At 47.2% G+C, this 16,432-nt stretch overlaps 6 protein-coding genes across 6 annotated transcripts; 4 read left to right on the forward strand and 2 right to left on the reverse strand.

The window, feature by feature from the left end:
* The first annotated feature begins 502 nt into the window (after positions 1-502).
* Positions 503-2,303, forward strand: F4813DRAFT_358992 (uncharacterized protein). Its single transcript, XM_049243286.1, has 2 exons — positions 503-1,833; positions 1,908-2,303. Exon 1 carries the CDS (start codon positions 761-763, stop codon positions 1,742-1,744), a length of 984 nt encoding a protein of 327 aa, XP_049099556.1. The 5' UTR covers positions 503-760; the 3' UTR covers positions 1,745-1,833; positions 1,908-2,303.
* A 205-nt stretch (positions 2,304-2,508) lies between these two features.
* On the forward strand, positions 2,509-4,094 carry F4813DRAFT_358995 (putative methyltransferase-domain-containing protein). The gene is made up of 3 exons (XM_049243287.1): positions 2,509-3,024; positions 3,085-3,729; positions 3,779-4,094. The coding sequence occupies exons 1-3, from the start codon at positions 2,941-2,943 to the stop codon at positions 4,058-4,060; spliced, it is 1,011 nt and encodes a 336-aa protein (XP_049099557.1). The 5' UTR covers positions 2,509-2,940; the 3' UTR covers positions 4,061-4,094.
* Positions 4,095-9,204, reverse strand: F4813DRAFT_358998 (Hydantoinase B/oxoprolinase-domain-containing protein). The gene is made up of 8 exons (XM_049243288.1): positions 8,850-9,204; positions 8,569-8,790; positions 7,572-8,518; positions 6,619-7,416; positions 6,018-6,534; positions 5,855-5,969; positions 5,648-5,800; positions 4,095-5,540 (listed from the first exon to the last, which is right to left on the reverse strand). Exons 1-8 carry the CDS (start codon positions 8,905-8,907, stop codon positions 4,331-4,333), a joined length of 4,020 nt encoding a protein of 1,339 aa, XP_049099558.1. The 5' UTR covers positions 8,908-9,204; the 3' UTR covers positions 4,095-4,330.
* A 432-nt stretch (positions 9,205-9,636) lies between these two features.
* On the forward strand, positions 9,637-11,679 carry F4813DRAFT_69399 (MFS general substrate transporter). The gene is made up of 5 exons (XM_049248778.1): positions 9,637-10,010; positions 10,099-10,471; positions 10,519-11,130; positions 11,184-11,231; positions 11,321-11,679. The coding sequence occupies exons 1-5, from the start codon at positions 9,813-9,815 to the stop codon at positions 11,617-11,619; spliced, it is 1,530 nt and encodes a 509-aa protein (XP_049099559.1). The 5' UTR covers positions 9,637-9,812; the 3' UTR covers positions 11,620-11,679.
* A 60-nt stretch (positions 11,680-11,739) lies between these two features.
* F4813DRAFT_389330 (fungal-specific transcription factor domain-containing protein) lies at positions 11,740-13,405 on the reverse strand (the record flags this gene model as incomplete). Its single annotated transcript, XM_049246815.1, has 3 exons — positions 11,740-12,549; positions 12,613-13,286; positions 13,348-13,405. The coding sequence occupies 3 exons, from the start codon at positions 13,403-13,405 to the stop codon at positions 11,740-11,742; spliced, it is 1,542 nt and encodes a 513-aa protein (XP_049099560.1).
* Positions 13,406-14,320: 915 nt separating this feature from the next.
* On the forward strand, positions 14,321-15,508 carry F4813DRAFT_359008 (uncharacterized protein). Its single transcript, XM_049243289.1, has 3 exons — positions 14,321-14,343; positions 14,658-14,668; positions 14,733-15,508. The coding sequence occupies exon 3, from the start codon at positions 14,846-14,848 to the stop codon at positions 15,275-15,277; it is 432 nt and encodes a 143-aa protein (XP_049099561.1). The 5' UTR covers positions 14,321-14,343; positions 14,658-14,668; positions 14,733-14,845; the 3' UTR covers positions 15,278-15,508.
* Positions 15,509-16,432: the final 924 nt, after the last annotated feature.

Below are 16,432 nucleotides of genomic sequence, written 5' to 3' on the forward strand. Positions count from 1 at the left end.
CTACCTACTGTGTACCTCAGCCCCATGTCTTGCGGCGCCTCGTTTCGTTTCAGGTGCGCTCCCCCCGTCAGCGCTGCAACCGCCAACTGGTGAGATCTCTTACCGAATATGGTTAGCACAGGGATCAACCGAGCCAAACTGTCGGGATGGACTAGTGCGCGCGCTTGGACCATGTCAAGTAGGTGTGAAGTACCCTTACGTATATCCACATTTGACATGTCATACAAAACCGTTGTCTCGTATCCCATGCTTGGCAGCGCTATTTTTCGAAACATTAGAAATAACTCTATTGCCGACAATCGAATAAAGTATATGAAGTACTACAGCTTTGATTAGGACTAACTATGCTCTTGTGAACTGTAGAGATCGGGATCGTGAAATACGCCTGGGTTTCCCCACGGATAAGCACCAGTAATGGAGGAATAAGATCGTTAGCGGCCAGTTGGAATCTAAACTATATAGGCATTGGTCAATACCCCTCACTGGCGCAAATACCTATTGCCGAATTGTCAAATAAGAATTAACTATGTGAATATTGATATTATACATAAAGCTCGTGACATATGTTCCCGAACCGCTTATTAGAAATAGAAGTGCAGTGTATAAACAAATAACAAGCATCACATTGTGTGTATAATGGAGCTAGCGCTAGCACCTTTTAGCAAACCCCCCAAGCTACAAAATAGAAGAGGATCGCCTTGAAAGCCCATTGGATACGTTAAGTTTCTGCAATGTGAATAGTATTGTTCCTGAATACATTATGGGAAAGCCTTCTGGAAGCGACATTGACGATGGAGAGTCACGACGGTCCTCCTATAATCGACGGGGAGGAGTGCACATAGACAGTATGCCTCTTTCGTTCTCCCGTCCACATTCGTCAAAATCAGAGTCGTATAGCCCAAACGGAACTTTGTACTTTCAACACCCATGTGGCTATCACGGCAACGATTCAGATGATCACCACGATCACCATGGAAAACCCGCCGATGATCAACCAATAACGCGGTTCAAGTCATCATCAAGGTCGAGAGGTAAAGCCTCAGGAGGGAGCCGTCCAATCACTCCTGCCCCTACAGCTTCTAAGGAGGAGACCACCACGGCTATTAGCGCAGAGTTGAAAGTCTCGCTCGCTGCCAGACAGTTGGCATTTCAGATCAAAGAGAGTAAGAGATTCTGGATCGCATTTCAGGACGAGTTCGAAGCAGAAGTGAAGGCGGTCAAGTATTACGTCAATGATGATGTCCTCCAGCGGATATGGCAGAAGAGGACTGAATACAACAGCAAGTACAAGAATGGCGATAACCAAGACGACGAACAGTTCACCGTTCAGAAGATGAAGCTGGAGATATGCCTAGATCATGTCAAAGAGGCTGCAAAGGCATTCGTTCAATCTCATCCACTGGGTAGCCCCTCTGATCACGATCCTCGGCACCTCGCCTTAGAGAAGATTCAGGTAACTGGCGATCGCATTCTACTATTGGCTGGGAAGTCCATGTTTAGTAATATTGCTTGTGCAGATCTGGTCACGCAGGCGTCGGACCTGGAGAAGCTGGTAGACGCGAGAAATCCAGATGCCAAGGTCCTACATCGGTTTGATAAGAGGGAAATTATGAAGACCTCATGCGAAGGAGAAGATAAAGGTCCGGTCACAGGCGAAGCAACATATCAGGAGCAGGAAATACCCGATCAAGAGACGTATGAGGAGGGTAATGATGATGAGAGCCCGAGTGTTACGTTAGGATAGACCCAGACGAATAGCAGAAACGCTTCTCAATTCTGTCGCCGCGATTATTTCTCGATGGCAATATGACGTCTCGTTAGCAGTATCCTCGACTTAGGGGAATGCGACATTAGCAGTAGTACAAAGACTAACCTTGAGGGGAAAAAGAGTGAAGCATCGCCCTCACCAGAGTAATCGGAATCGAATTGTAGGCGCCCGTTCCCCGAAAGAAACAGACAATCCCACGCTGCGTATCGCACTCAAGTGTTCTCACACACAATCTCCGCAACGGCTCTCCCATAGGAACCACAACTCCCCCGTCTTCTCCTTGCGGATATACACAGGGTGAAGGGCCCTGCGTCTCTGATGCCAGTCTTGCAGACGTGTACTAATAAAACCATCACGCCAGACCCTCGCGGGCAGACCTGTCGATCCCGCAACTGGGCGGGCGACGAGGTGGTGATGAAGAATACTCCGAATTTCTCATGAGCGGGGGCAAATATCGGTCTGAAGACAGAACGCGATGAGAAGCAGCTCGCGCGGCTTCTCTGTTTGTAGCTCAGAAACGCAGCGTTGGTGAGGGCGATGCTTGAGGAAAGAAAGGAAGCAAGAATGAATTTCGGCGGGCTGCTTTTTCGAGTCATAGCAAAATTATGGTGGGCTTATCGATAAAGCTAGCGGGCAGCCAATTAAAATTAGGCAAGCATTAGGTAATCTGCCTAGGTACTTCCTTTGAGCTAATTAAAGCTAAATCATTTTAAGCTCTATGTACATATGTACAATGTTGACTCATAAGAACATGCCCTTAACCTCATTGGCTGAATCTTTTAAGGGTCTAGACGTGGCTTATTTTTTTTTCTTTCCATTTCTCTTTCCCTTTCCAACGAAGGTCTTGGTCAGAAAAGCCCCGTTTGTCCCTAATTGGCAGTTGTGTTTATCGTAGGCATGCCTGGCTAGACTCATCCATTATATGCTATTACCGGTACACGGTCGAAATCTTGCTCATCCTCCCATTACTTCCCCTAGACGATAGAAAACGAAATCTTATAGACCATGTCAACTAACGATCTCTATAGAGCCATCATAATGTCTTTCTTCAGGTGACAGGTCCGAGTCATATCTTTTTTGTGTGTGCTACTGCTTTACCTAATTCGGTTTCTCCTTGTGTTTTCCCTTTCTAGAATCCTATAAACCGTATCCTCCGCGATTAATAGAATAAAATGTCGGTCTGCGTAGCAGACTTCCCCCAGACCTGGCAGAAGCCCTCGTCCAAGGAACTGCTGACAGCTCTCAAACAGCTTCAGGTAAACCCGACGAGTAGCAATGTCTACCAAAGAGACTAGTAGGTGCTCACTCTGAACTAGGTTGAACCTCCGATCTGGAATCCTGGTACTTCTCGAAAAGTTATACTAGAAAATTATCAAAATGCTGCCCAGCTCCGCCGTGAGGTTGCTGCGTATCTGTCTAGCATAATCAAGAGCAGTCTTGCGTGGATCCAGGACGAAGACGAGAAGGAGGCGGTGTGGGATGAGGCAAGCCGGCGCCTTGCAGAACGCTGCGGTAGAGCGGGAATGGGCGAGATCACGCGAAGATGGCCTCTTGAAGATCAAGGATCATCTCCTTTTGAGCTAGTCATCCGGGAACCTCCTATTACCGGCGACTCCCTCGGCTTGAAAACCTGGGGTTCTTCATATCTGCTCGCACAGTCGCTAGGTAGTATTGCGAAGGAGTCACTCTCCCATATACTCAACTTGGGACGTTCGAATGAATCCCTAGATGTTCTAGAATTGGGTTCGGGAACAGGGCTCTTGGGGATGGCTGCCGCTGCTATTTGGCAAACCAGCGTGGTCTTGACCGACCTCCCAACCATCGTACCCAACCTAGCCTACAACATCGAAAGAAACAGGCCCACTATCGAGGCCCTGGGAGGGAAGGTTGATTCGGGTGTTTTAATTTGGGGCTCTGAAGACGGTAACGCCAAGCGATTTGATTCCAAGAACCAATTCAAAGTAAACCAATTCTATCTCCCATATACTCCTGATAACTAATGAGGTATAGATTGTTCTTGCCGCAGATCCTCTGTACGACGACGATCACCCAGAGCTGCTATCGTCTGCGATAGTTGCGCACCTAGCCCAAGACAAAGATGCCAGGGCCATTGTAATGGTACCTCAGCGAGACTTGACTACTAAGAAACTGGCTGCAAAATTCCTGTCCATTATGATTGTCTCTGGGTTAAGCGTGCTAGAGCAGCACACCTTAATTGGCCAAGATGACTGGGATGAGGACGGTGAGGATTCGGGAATAGAATGCTGGTGGGTTGTTTTCGGGAGACAGTAACTACAGCTATTCGCATGCCTCCTTGCCTCGGGTTGAACCGGTAGGTATAGGGCTATGAATTGATATATATTCAATAGACTGATAGAAAGGGATAATAGAAAGCAAACTGGGGAATATCGCTCCCTGGTTTTCTTAAAGCACCAATGCAAGGGCGCAAGATAAGATACTATCATAGCAATATTTCCTATCCAATCCTGACTAAAGACTGAAAGCATATGATGATGATATGTACCAACTTTCAAGTCTTCCCAATCATGAATCATCCGTAACTCAAGACGACGCCTCTTGCGCTGCCGCAAACGTGTGAAAGCTCCCCGCCGCTCTCGGGTACACAACTTTAGCCTCCCCATTCGTCCCATTTATCCCATTCCCGTTAACACCATTCACCCCTCCAACACTCCCGTCAAACCAATCATCTTCATCATCCTCAACACCCTCCGGCACGCCCCAGCCACCTCCTCCGGGGGTATGTATAACGCACCGATCCCCTTTCTTCATATCAACCTGCCCCCTCGACCCAATATTTACCCACCTTTCACTCCCATCTTCCAGCCTCTGGACCCAATAATTCGCACCGCACGCCCCGGGCTCGCCGCCCATCATCGCATACGGCCTATGGACCCTACGCTCCGTGATCAAGCCAAACGTCAGCGGATGGCGACATTCCCAATCCCGGACGACGCCACATCCGCCGTTGTATTTCCCGCGCCCACCGCTTCCCTTGCGGATCGAGAACTCGCGTACTAGAACGGGGTACCGCTTCTCGATGATTTCGACATCGGTGGTCCGCGTGTTGGTCATGTGGATCTGCACAGCCGATGCGCCGTGCCACGTCGGGCCCGCACCCTCGCCGCCGCAGATCGTCTCCCCGTAGCTGAACCCAAAGCCAGATTGCGGTTCGCCCGAGTCGGTGTCGCAGTTGCCGAAGAAGCCGAAGCAGTTCATGCAGCCCTGGGATCCGGATGCTGCGCGGAAGGCATTGAGAAGAAGATCAACTAATCGTTGCGATGTAAGTGTGTTTCCGCAGCAGACGGCTGGTCCTGATGAGGGGTTCAGGAAGCAGTTCTTGGGAAGGATGACTTTGGTTGGTGCGAGACATCCCTGATTTAGTGGGATATCGGAACCGATCAGGAGTCGGAGTGTGTAGATTAACGCTGAGTAAGTAATAGCTGGAGGCGCGTTCATATTTGATAACATCTCACAGGACGTGCCCGTGAAATCGAAGGTGCCAAATCCGCTCTCGTCGATAGTTATTGAGACTTTCATCATGGATCCGTTATCCAGGAATTGCTTTGCTTTGAGGGGTTTTGATCCGTATCGCTTGTACGCAGACTTAAGATAGTTGCGGACGGAGACCTCAGCGTTTTCCTGGATCTTGGTCATGTAGAAGTGGACGGTGTGTTTGCCGTATTCTTCCATTAGGGCCTTGATGAGATTACTTCCCTTGGTATTTGCGGCCACTTGTGCCTTGAGGTCTGACCTATAGCCACAGGTTAGCCTTTATGTTGATACAATCTACAATTTTAGAAGTAGAGCCGTATTTGCTTTAATATTGTGATGTTTGCATGTGAAGTATAGAGGACTTACAAGTTATCGGCCAAACGCCTCGAGCCGCTAGAATTAGGATACTTCCCAGGCTCAAGGAGGATCTTAACAATGCCATCTTCATCGAAATAATTGTCACGGACCAGGAAGAAAGACTTGATGGCAGCGCCTTCTTGCCATAGCTCGGTTGAGTCGCTATCCAGGTGTCAATAATTGTGGATTAAGCCAATTTAGTATAACATTACTTACGGTGGCATGGAATTTCCACGGTACCCACCAATATCTAGATGGTGACCACGAGAGGCCGTGTAGAAGCAAATAGTCTCTCCATCCGTATCAAACACAGGGGTGATTACCGTGATGTCTGTCTATTGTTAGAATTGTCAAGTGGTTATAATAACGTGGACCCTACCTGGAAGGTGAGTGCCGCCAGCCTCCGGATGGTTAGTGACTAGCACGTCTCCCAGACGCAAATTGCCTTTATGGAGGTTATGTTGATATTTAACGGCATACGACATGCTCCCAAGATGAACAGGGACGTGAGGCGCATTAGCAACGAGCTGACCATCCGGGCTGAATATGGCGCATGAAAAATCCAACCGTTCCTTGATATTGATCGAAACGCTAGTCTTTTGAAGAGCTCTTCCCATCTGCTCCGCGATACTCATGAATCGGTGGCCGAAGATGCTAAGTTTGACGGGATCTACTACTAGCTCCTGCTCTTCTTGGGACTGCCGAGGCTTTTCATCGATTAGGTTAATGACGACGTGAGAAGTCAGGACTCGTGCTTGGGATCCTGGAACGACCACTATAGTTTGTGTGTTGTCGATGATTATTGCCGGACCGGTTACAATACTTCCCGGGGTTATCGCATTGAGCCGGAAAACTTTCGTCGGCTGTAGTCCGCCTTCTGCGAAGTAGGCTTGTGTCTATGGAATGTTAGTAAAGCACATAGCGATATGTCAATCGACGTTGATTTTGCTGCCGGAACTGGGGTTATATGGTGACCTTACAGTTCTGTCTTCACCCTCTTTGACTTCTGAGAAGTTAGACTTCAACTCCTTCACCAGCTTCGAATTGTCATGGCTAACTTCAGTGCTCTTCCCAACACCCCGTACTCGCACGTCGTCAATGTGGACTTTCTTATCATGAGGGAAAACGAATGACAGCTCTCTTAGATGTTCCTTTTCAAGCGCTGCTCTCCAGTCCCCGTCAACAGGAGCCAAGATCATGAAATTAGTATCGGTGCCTTGATACCTCAAGTTTAGGTACTGTTCGTATTCGATGGCCGCCTCTTGAATTCCTTGCAGGAGGAGCCCTTCGGTAACCTTCGCTTTGAGGTCCTGCATCCGGACCATCAGCCGACCCAGGGATTCTTCAGACAGAATTTCCGAGCTAGGCTCTTGCGCCTCCTGAACAACTTCCGCCAGCGCCATACCGTACGCTGAGAGAATACTTGAGTATTTATGGATCACGATCCTTTTGATGCCTAACTTCTTTGCAATTTCACAGGCATGTTGGCCGCCGGCACCGCCAAACGTTGCAAGTGCGTGTTGCTGAGTTTCGAAGCCTTTTGCCTCCGTAAGCGCGCGAATAGGGCGGTTCATAGACTCATTTGCTACGTCGATGAAGCCGTGAGCAACCTCGAGAGGGGTCATCGAACGTCCAGTGTCCGCGTTTATCTGTGCTGTGAGCTCCTCAAACTTCTGCACCACGATATCGATATCGAGTGGAAGACTTTCACTGGGACCGAAGATCTTAGGGAAATAATCGGGTATTAATCGCCCAAGGAATAGGTTTGCGTCGGTAACCTGAGTTAATTATTAGTCAATATTCTTCTATTCGAATAAATGGAGGGTTTCGGTGTTTTAATGAAGTCTATGCTTAGTTTACACTCTCTAGGAAGGTATTTCTGTGTGAGACTGGAGATGTGATGTGATGTGATGTGATGTGGAAGATGACATACCGTAAGTGGCCCCCCTTTCCGATACGAAGCCGGCCCTGGGTGAGCGCCCGCGCTATCAGGTCCAACTTTAAAGAGTCCATCCCTCCAGAATAACATAGAACCACCACCAGCAGCCACTGTGTTAATATCGAGCTGCGGGGATTGGATTGAGACTCCGGCAGTCGTCGTCTCGAAAACGTGCTCGAAAGAGCCCCCATAACGGGAGACATCCGTACTCGTACCACCCATGTCGAAGCCGACGATCGGAGAGGTTCCATCAAACGACGTTCTAGCATGGCCGACTACACCTCCGGCAGGACCACTAAGAATACCCTTCAATCCGTTGAAGTTCTTGTGGCTTACTAGCCCGCCATTTGATTGCATAAACTCGCACGAGACGCCGTCAAGGTTCCCGTCAGCAAAGACCTTTGCGAAGCCAGATACGTAACGGATGATTTCCGGTGTGAGGTATGCGTCAGCGGAAGCGGAACTGCCGCGTGAGATCATCTTGATCATGTTTGCGCCGACCGAAGAAGACGTCGAGATGTGAGTAAAGCCCATCTCCTTGGCGATTTCCGCGATACGATTCTCGTGGTTCGGGTAGAGATATGAGTGCGCTAAGCAAATAGCAAGTGTCTCTATACCCTCTGCTTTGATCTTTGCTAGTTTTTCTCGCACTTCCGTCTCATTTAAGGGACGGATGATGCGCAGGATATCGCCTGTGATGCCCTTTACTAAAACACCAGGGATCTCCTGAAGTGGCGGACGACTATCTCTTGTGACATCTTCGTCGAATTCTTCAACTGTGATACGTTCGGATACCTCAACTACTGTCTCGTAAAGTAACTCGGGCTTTTTGATGCCAAGCTCAAACAACTTTGGTCTCGACTGGTACCCAATTTCTAATAAGTCGCCGAAGCCTTGATTGACAACGAATGCATGTCTTGTTCCTTTCCGTTCCAACAACGCTATAGAAAATGAGTATTTCAGACCTGGATAAAATGGTCTAGGGACTCACCATTTGTAGCGACCGTTGTTCCCATTCGAATAGAATGGATCAGGTCTTTGGGAATTGGAGCCCCTCTGGGAATCGACTTGTCGGAGATAGTCTCTAGGACCCGGCGAATACCTTCTGCTGGCGCATCATCGTAACTACTAGGATCGACGGATAAAAGCTTAAGGACTATGTCTTCCCGCCCCGGTACAGCAGCGAAGACATCTGTGAATGTACCACCTCGGTCTTACGAGGGAAGTTAGCTATAACTCTTAAAAGAGACATAGATATGTCGTGTAACTAACCGATAGCGAATTTCACGCTTTTTGGCTGTGCTGCCGTAGAGACCGATTCGACGGCCATTTTGGCCAGGGGTATATATGAGATTGGTAGATGACCCCGTATAACGAATGTATGGATGCTGGTAAGCTCAAGGGAGCGCGAATTGATATATGACTACACCATCACGATGAAGAATCGAATATGGTCCGGCACCGGAAGCGAGTTGACGTCCGGTGACAAGATTCCAATAACTTGTATCGTCGTTTCGAATTGCCGTCGAGTTTTCGGCATATCAGCTGACGGCTTCTAGCTGGACTACGCATTATTATAACTTTGGGGAATATCGATCAGTTACTTTGCAATTATCAACCATCTCCAATATCAACTCCTTGATCTCCAAGTAGTTGAGTGGATCTTATTCCAATCCAACAAATGGTTCCCCCACGATTGTAAACACAGTGCGGCCCAAATAGTCGACACTAGGCTTCGGAGGCAGACGCTCGTCGTTTCGAGCTTCCTCCCGGATTTTTAGTCCGAATGACAGGTCACTTCCGCTACGGTTTGAACCAATCATCTTTGACGGGTTCTCCCGAAATAGTTAACCCCATTGATAATATCTTGGTGGTGTATTGGAACAAAGCTAGGTTGATTTTAAGGTAGCATAGCAATATCCTTTTGGATTAGATGGGCTAGGCGTGAGTTAGCTCATCCTGACGAACACAGGTAGGTCAGGGGAGGTCCTTTTCGTACTGAAGATTCTCGATAGCTGATAAAAGCAACAGCCCGGAGCCTATCTGGGGTTTGGCGACACCAATCCTAGACTGATAAGCTCCAAATATTATCGAGAGGAGTCGTAGGCTCAGCTCATCTATAAAGCCTTAGGAATGAATCGGATTTTTTTTGGAGTGGATATGCATTAGATCTACAGCTTTTGAAAATCGTCCCAGCAGCATTGATTATCCCAACTCTACTTATCGTTCGACATCATGTCTCTAGGCTTTAAGAGGGACGAGTCTATCCAGCCGGTCACTTCAGTCGTGGTCGGCGAGACCACAAAGACAGTCGACGACCGAGCTTTGGATGAGGCAGCAAAGTATCTAGCCAATCATGAAGAATTCGGGCTTATGACTCCTGAACAGGAGAAAAAGATTGTGAAAAAGATTGATGCTTGGATGATTCCTTTAGTATGTCCTATTCGATGAGAAATCCCTTACAAGTACTCCTTGAGATCAATGTTCTAGTAGAATTTCACGTTGACGTTATTCCCTATAGCTATTATTCTGTGCGACCCTATCTGCCGTCGATAAAGTGGAAATAGGAACAGCTTCCCTATATGGATTTCAAAAGGACAATGGCATGGTAGGCCAGCAATACAGCTGGTTGGGTAGTATTCTACCATTAGGTATACTAGTTGGCTTACTAGTAACCTCCTATCTGATCCAGCGATTTCCTCCAGGAAAATTGCTAGCAATTGGTTCCCTACTGTGGTCCATCTGCACCCTCATGTATGCGCCATGCAGAACGTGGTCTGGGTTTATGGGTTTGCGCTTCTTATTGGGATTCCTCGAAGCAGTCTCGGTTCCTTGCTTCACGATACTCGTCGCGTCTTTCTATAAAAAGGAGGAGCAGCCTCCAAGGAACGGAAGTAAGTATCAAGCCCCTCTAAAACAGCCAGTGTTTCTAACTCTTTAGTCATCTTCGCATACTTCTCGTCAATATTCAACGGCTTCTTCGCTTGGGTTATAGGGTATATCCCCGAGGATGCCCCGTTACGTAAATGGCAGTACCTTTATCTTCTCACCGGCTCCATCAACGTAATATATTCGATCTTCTTGTGGTTTGTCCTACCTGAGAGTCCCATGAATGCCTTTTTCCTTACTCCGGAGCAAAGATACCACGCCACACAACGGCTGGCTGCGAACCGGACCGGCATCGCTAACAGGGTATGGAAGTGGGAGCAGGTTTGGGAAGCCCTTATGGATGTTAAAGTTTGGCTCATTGTCTTGTTTAATATTGTTATCAACATCCCTAATGGCGGCCTCCAAGCCTTCGGATCGATCATCATTAACAACTTGGGTTACAGCCCCTTAGTATCCAGTCTCTTGACAATGCCATTCGGCGTCTTAGCTACGGGCGGTTCTTGGTGTTTCTCATATATCGCTGCAAAGTGGCATAACCGGCGGGCCCTGACTGCGGCTCTGGCTTTGCTACTCCCCATTTTCGGAACAGCCTTGGCATATGGATTGCCCCGAACAAATGTCCCCGGTCAAATGGTGGGACTATACTTTATGTATTTCTACTGGCGTAAGTTTCGTACTTGATGCGTCCCTGTGGGTCATACTTACTGGTAATTATAGCGCCCTATGTTGTTGCTATATCCCTTATTCAAGCAAACACCGCTGGTAGTAAGTGATGACCCCCAAATCCAGTAACCGAATCCCGACGCGGATAGATCTCAAAACTCATAGTTAAACGCTAACATGCGAAATCCTAGTGACTAAAAAGGCGGTTACGTATAGTCTTGCGACGATAGGATATGCTGCAGGAAATCTCATTGGTCCCCAGACCTTCAGAAGCAACGAAGCGCCCAAGTACGCTACCAGCGTAATAGCCATGCTAGTTAGCTACTGCGCCTGCATACTGATTCTTATGGTATATTGGCTTGTAGGGTCTTGGGAGAACAAGCGCAGAGACCGTAAGTATGGCAAGCCAGAGGGGGTTCACGAAGGTACCAATGAGGGCTTCGTCGATATCACAGATAAGAAACAGCGCGAATTCCGTTACACCACCTAGATTTCGCTGGTGGTATCGAGTTGAGGTCGGGACATGTTGGTAATGAAACGGCTCGTCGAATTCTGGGTTTGTGTAAGTGTGCTCTTTTGTACTAGGTGGTTACCTATACACAGCAATAAATTATGCCAAGCTGATAGCACCATGTCTCCTCCCTTGTAAAATACTCCACCCTTGGGATTCATTGGGCCGTAGGTCTCGAGATTTCCATACGTCTTCGATGATCAATCTGGCTTTCTTCACGCTCGCCAGTTGCCTCGTTTGTTGAAGCGCAGCGAGTTGACCCAGGAGCAGCTTCCTGTCTTCATCGCATTCCGGGCGGATGCCTAATGTAGCTACCATGAATAGAGGCCAAAGACCCGTATGGGTGCGGAGGGAAATTTTAGGGATAAGAGATAGAATCTGGGAGGTCACTCGGACCATGTGTGGTTCGTGCGGCCCAGCGCCATCGATTCTCGAATAGAGATATAAGATAGCCGCCAGTCGCTTTACCTCAGCAACGATAGCAAGCTCGGATTGAAATGATCCGAATTCTTCAGGGACATCTTGGTGCAATTGGTGAAGAAGCCTCTCGACGTTGTCCCGACGTTGTTGTATCAAGGATGGAAGTTGCTTCCAATCTGACTCTCCGACTAGAGAACTCATCTGGTTAATTTCAGAAATTAGGATGAGCAGGTCTCTTGAACAACCGGTTAGTGCTAGGACAGTTGACTTATCCACCGATTTGCACATTCCAGTAACCATTTCAGTCGCTTCCATAAGTGTGCCCCCAGTTGCCGCTAAGATATCGTGCGATACGAAGTAGGTCACAGCAAAATAGAGTAGGGCCTCCTGCTCTGTATTCAGACTACCACAGTCTTTCAGACGAGAGGACAGAAAACTACGCGCAAAGTCGGCATGCACCGTCCATGAATCCGAGCAGTCCTTTGAAATCTTCTCCAATGAATTAGCATCATATAATTATTATTATAACTTTTCGTTACATTTCTCACTTACTTCGAAGAAGGTTAGCATGATAGTCGATGCAATGATCTGGTCTTTAGAAGTATCACAACTCATTTCGTACGCTTCTTCTAAAACTAAGTGACTAACAGAGGTCCTCAGGAGGCGTAGTGCCTTGGCTCTGTGAAGCCACATGACATTTTCATATTCGTTGCGGCCGGTACTCTGCAACTGATTTGCAGCGGCAGCTAACACGCAATGGAATAGAGGCCCATTTCGGGAACAAGTTGCCATCCTTAAAATAATATCTCTATACGGGTTAAAGCTGGGGTCTATGACGATCTGTGGAGTCATACAGTCGTTGAAGTAACTCCAGAGATAACCCTCGGCTTCTCCCATACGAAATGGAGAAAGGCAGTGAGGGTATGGTGCAAGTATGTTTACCTCGGGTTGGATGTCTGTAACCCGGGTAGAAGGGAAATCTACTTCGTCCTTGAAGCCTGTTTGAGCATTGTGTGAATTGAAGTCAGCCTGAACTATATTCAGGAACATCCAACTTTCAATAGAGAACATGAGGTCTTCAGGTAGTCCCCGTGGAACATAGCCGTCGTACTCCTTAGATAAGATGACATGTTGCCAGCTTAATTTGACCTCGTACCGGCAAGCGAAACCCAGTCTTCTACAGTGTCCACATATAGGGCGCTGCTCTGGGCACTTAACCCGCCGCTCTAAAGCAACATGTCAGGGGTTTCTGACTATAGGAACATTGAAGAGGATGGTATCTCTCACCTCGGCACTTCCGGCAGCCGCTCCGTGTTCGCAGCTCTTTCTTCGTACGGGACGCCATTCTCCTCTAATATAGATATAATATAGATAGGGGCTAATAGTGGCAGCTATGTGAAATTGATTGCAGTAGGCTATTATGATGCATAGATCGCCGTCGCCTTGCTGCAGACTTTAGGTTTGCGGGTATCTCACAATGACGGGACCCAAGCCATCTGTTAGGACTTAGGAGAGGAGTCGTAAAGTCAGTGCAATCCATCAACGCTACTCCACTCGCGCCTCGACCCCGACTGTACAGTGGATATGTGGAAGTGCTAAGGTGAAGATAACGGCGATAACTAATATCGGTTATCATTCTTGTGTACCTAAAGGTTACACGGAACCCTAGCATTCGGCATTTCCTTACCCCAACCTGGTAGTCCTGGTGTAACTCCAGCTCGTCGCACTGGGTCTCCATTTTCTCCAATTAATATAAGTCTCTCTACTTCCCCACGATATCATATCTTGGCATATGCACATCGCTTGCCGTTTCCTCTATTCTATATATCAATCGCAAGTGTCGAATGATGAAACATTGAATTAGCCCTTCTTGACAGTCGACTTCTTGACATCAAAATCCCAGGATGTGTAGGAAACCCATTAGATAACAGACTATACGTAAAAATGACCAAGGTCATCAGAAGGTCTCCCAAACCCGCTCCGATGGAAGACAGTTATAGATTGCTCCTCATCGACGAAATGAGAGTAAAAGAAAGGAATGTTTCAATATGAATTCCCAAAGATTTCCTTTGGGTTCATATCGATACTTGAATAACGCTACCAATTATGGAGATGGATAAGCAAACCTCAATTCTCATACTAGGTGCCGACACTTTCGGTCTGTCAACAGCCTATCATCTCGCTAACGCTGGTTACACCAATATAACTATACTCGAGAAATCTGCCACCTTCCTTCCAGAGCTCTCTGCTGGTAATGACCTGAATAAGATATTTACGTGCCGAGTATGAAGACCCCTTCTACGCCGAGCTAGCCCTTGAGGCCATGGCTGCCTGGAAATCTCCCCTGTTTGCGCCGCACTATCATGAGACAGGCTACCTGCTCTGCAATTCGGCTGCTGCCCCTGAGAAGTCGAAGAAGTCACTCTAGAAGGCACTTGACTCCATTAGTTAGCATCTAGCATTTAAGAATAAAATCATATCTGTCACCTCGCGGGACGACATCCGCAAAGTTGCCCCTGCCTTCAGCGGCCCCATGCAATGGAAGGGTTACTTTAATAATTTCGCTGGATATGCCTCTGCAGCTGACTCCTTAACAGCTGTATACTAGGCATGTATCGCGCTAGGCGTGAAAATCCACCTTAACTCGGCGGTCCAAGCCCTAACATACTCAGGGGATATCTACACAGGTGCGATCACCGCCGACGGCGAGCACCACAGCGCCTCCGTGACGGTCCTCGCACTAAGAGCATCGCTTGGCTCGATCTTGCCTCAGATTCAGAGACAGATGGTCGTCAAAGCCTCGCCTCTAGCCCATATACAGCTTACTCCCGAGGAAGCTGCGCGGCTGCACAACATCTCCGTGACGTATGCACGAGAAACATTGCCTGAGCTAGCGGACAGGCCGTTGATCGGAAGACGGATGTGTTGGTGTGCGGACACGGCGGATGGCGAGTATGTGATCGACTTTGTGCCGGGGAAGAAGGGATTGGTCGTGATTACAGGGGATTCAGCTCATGTGTTCAAGATGTTGCCAATTATTGGGAAGTGGGTGAAGGACGTAATGGAGAAAGGACGTCGAGATAGCGCGCGGTGGCGATGGAAAGAGGAGAGCGGTGCCACGGCGACAGGGATTAGCTGGAGGGTTGGTCAGACTACGGATTTTAAGGAGGTGAAGGATATACGGAGAGATCCGGAAATTATCAATGCAAAGTTATAGACTTAGATTTGCCCCCATACATTTTGTACGACTAAGAACTTTTGAGCCAGCTAGGGTGAATTATTGTTATCTATTTTATCTTAGGATATCCAGGGGCTCATTCTGCCTGCTTCTGATAATATACTTATGATTGGTTTATTGGGACTCGGGGCCAATTTAACTTATACTCGGATTACTCTACAAAGTGTACTTTCTACCTTTTTCTCGCTTTCTCTACTTACTCCATTTACTCCCGCCTCCAATCGGGATCATGGTCTTTTCTCAACTTAGTTCAACATGCCGACAAAAGTTTAAATGGAATTAGCTTATAATATATTCCTGTTAGATATAATACTCTTGATGAAAGTCATGCATAGGGTAGATATCGAGATTGAACTATTAATATCTACCTTTCTATCCCCTTTAGAGGCGCTACGAGCCTATTACAGTAGATCTGCCCCTGAATCTACCCCTAACCCACTTATCCTATTGGATATGACAAAGTCACGTGGGCTAATATAACCCCCCAAAAGGGCCTCAAGCTTGAATGATAGCTACGATATTGTCTAATTAGACATCTAGGTTGCCTATTACTTTTAATAACCTCCTCGTAAATATCTAACAGGTTAATATTTCAGAGATTACATAATTCTTACTACCTATCCCCCCCCCCAAATTAGAAAACATAATTTAAGCGAGAGATCGAAGAAATAATATCCAGTCACTTCATCTTATAAACATCTATCATCTACAACTATCTGTGACTGCAAGAGTTTTAAAGGCGTTACGTCTTGAGGAAAGTATCCTGGATACCGGTAGTTAGTTGGCGTAATAACGCATTCACTCGTTATGACCCCTTACCTACCTGGTATCTTTTATACGGATAGCTGCTTTGTATTCGTGAAGGGTTACCCCCTATAGTAATTATGCGCTAGGTATACTAGCTGTTACATTCACTCAGTTCTTATTTTGATTCGTTTACTGCTGCCTCTAATAGTTGGTTACGTAAACTCTTGCTACTACAAGCATCGCAAGGTTATGACTTTGCTAAACACAGCAGCATATATGTTTATATTAAGTGACATTTTTCTGTTATTGATTTTTGTATTATAATAAAATACTAATTATTCTTATAGCATAGATACTTAACTACTGATAGAGAATAGAAAATACAAT

The sequence above is a fragment of the Daldinia decipiens genome (genome assembly GCF_022478715.1).
Source record: "Daldinia decipiens strain CBS 113046 unplaced genomic scaffold F4813scaffold_16, whole genome shotgun sequence".
NCBI classification, from domain to species: domain Eukaryota; kingdom Fungi; phylum Ascomycota; class Sordariomycetes; order Xylariales; family Hypoxylaceae; genus Daldinia; species Daldinia decipiens.